The 8198-nt window shown below is 39.4% G+C and overlaps 1 protein-coding gene across 3 annotated transcripts in view; it reads right to left on the bottom strand.

Annotated features, from left to right (window-relative positions):
• Positions 1-13: 13 nt before the first annotated feature.
• The window catches only part of fam184b (family with sequence similarity 184 member B), a 40351-nt gene continuing 32166 nt past the window's right edge, over positions 14-8198 (bottom strand). For all 3 annotated transcript variants that reach the window (XM_088912480.1, XM_088912489.1, XM_088912498.1), the window contains 6 exons: positions 5977-6161; positions 4136-4282; positions 3394-3511; positions 2998-3102; positions 1968-2167; positions 14-143 (listed from right to left, as the gene is read on the bottom strand). In XM_088912480.1, coding sequence (XP_088768606.1) covers positions 53-143; positions 1968-2167; positions 2998-3102; positions 3394-3511; positions 4136-4282; positions 5977-6161 — 846 coding nt within the window. In that variant the 3' untranslated portion in view covers positions 14-52. The remainder of the gene's footprint in view (positions 144-1967; positions 2168-2997; positions 3103-3393; positions 3512-4135; positions 4283-5976; positions 6162-8198) is intronic.

The raw sequence follows: 8198 nt of genomic DNA, 5'->3' as shown, positions 1-8198 counted from the left end.
TATTTTATTCTAGGTTTTAGGATCATTTTAATGTACAGAAGGTTCATTAATCTTAGAAGGAGAAGTATTTGGTAAACCACTCCTGACGTTGAGGATCCTGAACTTCAGCTCCTTGGTCAAGGAATTTCTGTTCCACTGGGCTTCTGAAAGATACAAGATTAGTCTTGCTGTATTCCACTTAAATCATAGAAGACACTTCCGCAATTTCAGCATTACTGCGTTGGAAATTATGTAGCTTAGAGGAGTTGAACAGTTTGCCTTAGCAAATTTACTTACCTTAATCCCTATTAAAAGATAAACTATACACTATACAGAGATTTTGTGTTCCTGACCATGTCACAGTTATATTGTAATAGTTTAAGATAGACAACTTATGTAAATTGTTTAAACACTGGTGTTTAATACCCTTTTCCAGAACCCATTTAATATTGCACTCCCCTATGTTCAATCATGTTCCATAGGAATACTTCCTTAATACATTCTTGTTCAGTTATATTTTGCTATCCTGGCAGCTTAAAGTTACATGAATTCAGATCAGTACATGGCCTTGACCATACTTGTGAACCTCACAATCAGCACGGTCTTCACAAAAATATATTTGCCTAATAGAACAGCTGTCTTTCTGAGTTGTCCTTGTCCCCGTCCAGCATTAAAGGCTAATTGGAGAGAAAATAATTGCAGGATGTGATGCAGCTGGTTCTAGTTAGGTTCTTCTATAAATAGGCAGAAAACACAGAAGAAGGCGTGTCTCAGGGAAAAGGGCCTCTCTGTTAGATCAGTTTTGAATTCACAGTTGGCACTGAATTCAGGTCACAAAATACAAGATGGTTATATTGTAAGGGCATTTCCAAACAGTAAGGGAAAATATTATTTTAAGATGAATGAATGAAGAAGCGTGGTTTGCTCTCCCTTTGAAAAAAGCTACTGCCATTCTCTGGCTCTCTCTCCGAAGGGCTGGTTTGCTCCATTGGCAAAGGAGGTGTAAGATTTGGGTAGGTGGAGTAACGTCAGCCACTGGTTCTGGCTGAAGGAACCTCATTATGTTTTTAACAAACCTGGAAACCAGGCAGGCAAAGTGAGGTATGGACCAGATTAATAATAATAATTAATAATTGCTTACACTTATATAGCGCTTTTCTGGACACTCCACTCAAAGCTCCACCTGGATGATGCGACGGCAGCCATAGTGCGCCAGAATGCTCACCACACATCAGCTATCAGTGGGGAGGAGAGCAGAGTAATGAAGCCAATTCATAGATGGGGATTATTAGGAGGCCATGATTGGTAAGGGCCAATGGGAAATTTGGCCAGGACGCCGGGGTTTTACCCCTACTCTTTTCAAGAAACACCCTGGGATTTTTAATCACAGAGAGTCAGGACCTCGGTTTTACGTCTCATCCGAAGGACGGGTGAGTATGATTAGAGATTAGAGTAAGTATGTGATTTAATAACACCAGGGTTCGACCAGCCTCAGCCCAACTCTGTGATTCCCTGGACAGTTATATCCAGTTTAGGAACATAAAAATGCTAAAAGACCCGACTGTACATTGGTCCTCCTTTGCCACATGCCGCAAAGAATTTGATCATGGTTTTACAGTAAACTCTTTAAAAAATCACAATATATGACTCCATCTTACATTTTGTTGGAATTTGGGATACCAGCTTTAGAAGATCTAATTTCCCATCCATTTTTAGGTTTTGGGGGGGGGGGGGGGAAGTTCTATACATTTATGGGGAAAAAAAGGAGTAAGAAGGGTCAAACCTAAAAATATATCTTCTGGCTGAACATTTTAACCACCTCGGTTGGTTGTACATTTTTAAGTCACATAATGTAATGTTTGATTATGATCAAAGTCACTGAAAAAGCTCCAAGGCCCTTTCTAAGGTTTTGAGCCAAGCAGTGTGCTTTGCAATGGGCTATGTAATTGGGCTGAAACCTGCAGAACAGCTAAGGTGGTCTACTGTACCTTCCAGGCTTCAGTTCTGGAGCTGGAGCAGGACGATTATTAGTCCTGAAAGCACTTCTCCCATGCTCAAAGCTGGGAGACTTTGCAGCTTGAGGACATCTGCCGTCTGGATTCACTTCATAGCCCTGGAAGCTCTTCTCGTAGGAGCTAAGGTTTGGGACACTTGTGACCCGAGGGGGCATTTCTTCCATTTTCTTTTTCTGCAACAAGAATTGGAGAACTACGTCACCAGCACCAACCGTCTGCTGCCTGTTGAAAAATAATCTAGGTGATTGTAATCCACAAAAAGGCACCAAGGCCACTGCTTCAATCGGTTTTAATATGGAGTTTAATGAGTGGACGAGTGAGGCGGGGCTGCCAACTATGGAATATGAAATATACTTTAAAACAGTTTTAACCGTAAGGAAATTGCTTAAAACATGGAGGAAAGTGTTCAGATTACAAAATGGAAATTTTTGCTTTTATCTTACATTTCAGGTTTTCAGAATCAGTCCACAGTAAGTGAATTGTTATCTTTACACAATATCAAGTATAGACACTTCACTCTGGACACTGTCTACTTTGTATGCATTGAGATATGCCAACATAATTACAATTGAAACACGCTCATGTGATCCGATCACATGAAATGGTTGGACTAAAACGTACCATTGCCATTTATGGCAAGACGTAGAAATGTAGGAATGTTTTCACCTATTAGATCTCAATTAAAACAAAAACAAAACCACACCAGTTCTATAATTTACAAGTACAAACAAATAACTTAACTTACAGTGAGTAGAGATTCACATGATAAGACAAAAATACAAATTCTTGCATTTCATCAATACCTAAACAAATCAGCTGATGGTCATGTGTGAACCATAAGCATACCTTACCATTACCTTTTGTACTCTGATGTAAAGATATAGTGAAGACTGCATATCCACATCATAAAAACAAACCATGATAATTCATCTGAAACAAAAAATGCCAGATAGATAAGCATTAAGGTATTAATGTGTTTCTATTTTATCTACTTGTGTTTTACCTTCAAAGTTGGGGTTAAGCTCCCGGGATGTGGATGGTTTTCATAGGATTTAACAACGCCACTCTCTGGGTTGACCTGAGGAGACTGATGACATCTACGCTCCTCCTGTGATAAAAGAAAACCTGCTGTAATTTGGGAACATAGACACAGTTTTCTTTTGGTTTCTTTTCACAAGCCCTGTTCAGAATACTGCCGATGGACATATAATAAAGCAAAGACATTTTCAGTTATGTTCCATGGTTAAAAGAAAATGTACTGTAGGAAGCTCTCAGCTATATTTGTACACACAGTTCAATTATATTTGGGGGAAACAGAAAAATGTCCACTATCACATCTTGAACTTGCGGTTTCAGGAGTACATATCTAGAAAGCTGTTAGACGTTTGAGATTACTTACCACAAGTCGCTTAATTACATGGTCTCTCTCACTAAGCTTATCCTGGAGTTTCCCTATGATGTGCAAATCGTCCATTCTTGACCCCTGTCTCTTGGCATTTTCGTCCTTTTCCTTTAATCTTCAATGAAAGCAAACAAATTATAACTCCAGATTTTGGATTTGCATTACAATATCAGAAGCTATACCCTAAAGATCTCCAGCTTATTACACATCTACACACAGAGTACACCACCTCACACTACAATTCTGATTTTGTTTTGAAACATAAATATTTTGAAATAGTCCATCTGTTTATTTAAAGTTATTTTTCCTCACTGTAGAAAGTAATTGCCACCTTTACAGGAGGTGATTGTAAAGTCCCTCTCGTGTCAGAAAGTTGCTACTGGCAAAGTTTTGGTATAAAAAATGTATCTTCTGAAGTTATATTTCAGGATACATCTTACAACTAAAAACTTCAAATGCCACAACTATGTTATGTTAAAACCACAAATTCCTTCAAGGCAAAAACTCACATTCTTTCAACAAATGTGTTTCCATAATATTTATCCATGAATAACTAGTATGTACAACTGTGTACTGTATGCTGACTGTAAGATATCACTTTAAGCTTTTTAATTGCTTTTTGGTTTCATACATTAAAGATATGAAGAGAACACATTTCCATCCCCTCCACCCTCAAATTGTTAAGATTCTAAAGTGAAAAGTTTTCACAGTTATAAATTAGGATCTTTATACTTCATACTCAGTTTCCAAGGAGACAATTCTTGCTTGCAGTCGGGTCTGAGCACTGCTGAAGTCAGACACAATGGTCTGAATCTCTTTCCTATGATCCCGTTTCAGACACTCGACCTCCATATTATGCCCAGCCAGTATGTCTTCCTCCCATGACCTGGAATACAGTTAAAAACCACATTTCCATTAAACAGTGTTACTTAACAGTCAATACATTTAGGAGGAGGTCAAATTCTAATCTTACACTTCCACTCTACTACATGTAAGTATAAATACTTGCCACCTACCAAAAACTGCATCTTTCCCAGCACCCCTCCCTCCACCCCAACTTCACCCTTGCAGCTGCCTCCCTGGCTAATTCCTCAGCTGTGATCTTCAACCAGGGCTGTCATTTCCTCATTCAGGCAAGATAAAGCCAAACTATTAAGTATGTTATCTTTCTATATTTGTCAGTTAATTTCATTATTATTTTAATGATCTACTGAACATTCAGTATGAACACTGTGCTACAGTGCCAGGATTGTGCAAGACCTTTTATATTCTCTAATGCTATCACAGTCATGTGGAGTAATAAATAGTGAAGTAGTACAGAGATGCTGTACCAGAACCAATGGTCTTTGTAACGTATGTCAACGACCTTCTGTAGATTCATATTCAGACATCTTAAAAGACAAGTGGATTGAAGGGGGGCGGGACAGAGGAATCTGTTTGTACTCCTTCTTCCCTGTGTTTGCTTGAAAGGCATATAGATTTGAGCTAAGAGACATGAAAAACAAACTATTCCAAACACAATTAGTTTAGAATATGGTGTACAGCTGTAACCCCACAGTTACAAAATAATTTTCCTTCTTTTGAATCAGTCCAAAGAAGACTTAAAAAATTAATCTTTTAGTCTTGTATAGAGGAAACTATGATGGGATCTGATCCAAGTATTTAATATCCTCAAAGACATTGATATGAAGACAAATCAATGTTCTTTAGAATCAACAGAAGCATGAACCAGTGAAACCAAGTGAAGATTACAAGGAAGATTTTGTTTTTAAACTAAGAAGAGAAGACACTTCTTACACAAATTGTTGTGGTATCTGTGGTATCTAAAAGTTATCAAGACATGTTGTTAAAACTGATACCCAGGCTGAATGAGATCCTTAAATCAACTACAAACTACCAGACAAGCTATTGATGGTCTCAATGGCCACTGGTTTATAATCTCTGACATCTGAATCCTTTCTTCAGCATTCTAAAAGTGGCTGAAATTGTGAAGACATCACATCACATCAGTAAAAAATTACAAATTGATCCCAGTTGCTTCTATACAATTGTTATGACTACTAGTCATGTACAGTATATTTGTATTTAAGACAGAGGTTGTTTTACAAACGGTGTGAAAACAGCTGACCTTTCAGTTTTGCACACTTACTGTAAATAATTAAATAATGTTTTCTTCAAAATTATCAGTGAAAGACAAACTAGAGAACGCAAGTGAAAGCTACATGGAAGTGCATTTAAAAGCGAGACTAGGTGGTTTATCCAAAGGTTTGGACGAGTGTGCAACACGCTACCCAACCATGTGGTTGAGCTGGACGAGTTCCTTGAATCAAATAACTACTAACTATCAAAAATGCTATATGGTCCAAATGGCCTACTCTTGTTTGTATCCTTTCTTATGTTCTACATATGTTGTCAGAATACGTCACCATGCTCTTCTTAAAGATGATAAGTTTCAGTGTCAATTAGCTGACTGTATTATATGATATTGATCTTAGAACCACATTCAAATAATCAATGCTGAACCTGATTAGGAGGGATACCCCAGATACCCAACCAAGAACACCACACATCTGCATGCACCTCCTCTGATGCTGTTCTGCCTCCTGGAGCTGCTGTATTTCCCGTGTCTTCAGCTCCACCTCTGATCGGAGACAGGCCATTTGCTCTCTCTGTTCTGTGTTTTCCTTCCTCAGCCCCAAGACCTCACGCTGGCACTCTTCCAGCTGTCTCTCAAAGGCCTGCACCTGGCTTTGCTGCCTGAAATCCTGATGTGATGAATAAAGTCCAACCACACTTCAGTTTATACAACGACAGTAGACATTAGACACATGTTATCAGAACACAATGGTATTACAAGGAATTCAAATAGGAGGAAACAATTGAACCCATCACTTTCTCCTGGCTGACAGCAGCTGATTGGTGCACAAACCCCATGAAGTACTTCTAGAAAGGTTCAGGAGAGCTACCAGTGATGTGCTTTAATACTTTTATGTTTTCCAATTCAGATTTACAAGTTAAAAACTGGTGGGGGGGGTTTTTCCTCCTAAACAGCCATGCATCCTCAGAAATCCACTAATTCCTGGTTAAGGCCATAGCAACACAGAACCTATCCCAGAAGCACCAGGCGTAAGGTGAAAGTCCACCCTGGGCAGGGCTCCAGTTTCTCACAGGGCACACACACAAGCACAGTTCAGAGACTGCGACTGATTTAGCTGGTGTACATTTGGGAGGTGAGAAAGAAGAAGAGCACCCAAAGAAACCCCACATGGACCTGGGACCAACATGTAAACTCCACACAGAAGCCATCACTGGCCAGAACTGATACTGTACCTGAAGCTAAGAACTGTGAGGCAGCAGCGCTAACTACCACATCATTCCCAAGTTTAATCAAGCTTGACATTCAAGAAATGTTCCCTGTAAGTAAAATACTGTACATCCATGTGGTTTTACAATGAATTCTGATAAAAATTGTTAGATGATTATTCCTAATAGGAACAAGTAAAGGTTAATTCCATGCTGAAAAGAGAATAAAAGAAAACACAACATTTCAGCTGTGGAGCCTAGTCACATCCGAAGAAGGCCCCTCAGCTGAAATGTTGTGTCTCTTTTCTTCTCTTTTCAGCATCGAACTAACCTTTACTTGTTCCTTTGCAGCCTACGCATGCTGACACAGCTACCTACTTGATTATTGCTAGTGTCTAGCTTCACTTTCTGATTTTAAAAGATTTTTGCAAAAAGGTTGGACCTTTAAGTAAGTAGTCTTAGAGGAATGTCTCAGCGAATGAATTTTGCTTGTACAAAAACACAGCAGAGGGTGGCTTGACGACAGGTACGAGTTACGAGATGCAATTGCTGCCTATATTAGGTTATCAGCTTGCGGCAAATCAAGCTTATGTTTGTAAACTACAGTCACATAAAAATGACAGGTCATGGGTCACTTTATATGAATGGTACTGCTGTACCAGAGCCAATTCAGAGGCCAAGAACCACATATATTCCAGGGCTTGAGGGAAATGGCCTACACTGCCTGGATGAGAGAATAATAATTATAATTCCTTTCATTTATATAGCTCTTTTCAGGACACTCCTGATGGCAGCCAAAGTGCACCAGTACGCTCACCACACACCAGCTCTCAGTGGGGAGAACAAAGTGATCACATCAATTCAGACATGAGGATGAGAAGGCCATGAATGGTAAAGGCCAGGGGAAAATTTGGCCAGGGCACCAGGGTTATATGCTTACTCTTTTTAAGAAAAGTCCTTGGATTTTTTTAATGACCACAGTGTCAGGATCTCAGTTTTATGTCTCATCTGAAGGATGGCGCTTTTTTACAGTATAGTCTCCCTGTCACTATAATGAGGCATTGGGACCCACATGGACTGCAGGGTGAGCGCACACTACTGGTTCCATTAACATCTCTTCCAGGAGCAACCTTAGCTTTCCCGGGAGGTCTCCTATCCAGGTACTGGCAGCTCATACCTGCTGAGCTTCAAGGGGTTGTCAGTTGTGATTTCAGGGTCATATAACTGCTGATGGGTTGAACAGTCTCCTCTCACATGTAACCTATTTTATGATCATACCGATATCATGAGTTAGATGAAACACAATGTTTGATTACCACGTTTGGGTCACTAACATTACTCCAGTAAGCAACATAATGCAGATTTAAACATTTTCTCCTTTTATAGTCAATTACCCTGAATCAAGAAACACTATCCTTCTTGTAACTATACTGAATCATCCATCCATCCATTTTTTAACTGTTTTATCCAATATGCAGGGGTCACAGAACAGCCCAAGC

Source organism: Atractosteus spatula, chromosome 1 (assembly GCF_055471065.1).
Source record: "Atractosteus spatula isolate fAtrSpa1 chromosome 1, fAtrSpa1.hap1, whole genome shotgun sequence".
In the NCBI taxonomy this organism is placed as follows: Eukaryota; Metazoa; Chordata; class Actinopteri; order Semionotiformes; family Lepisosteidae; genus Atractosteus; species Atractosteus spatula.
The sequence above is the reverse complement of the archived record's forward strand: the minus strand, read 5'-3'. Positions and strand labels throughout refer to the sequence as shown.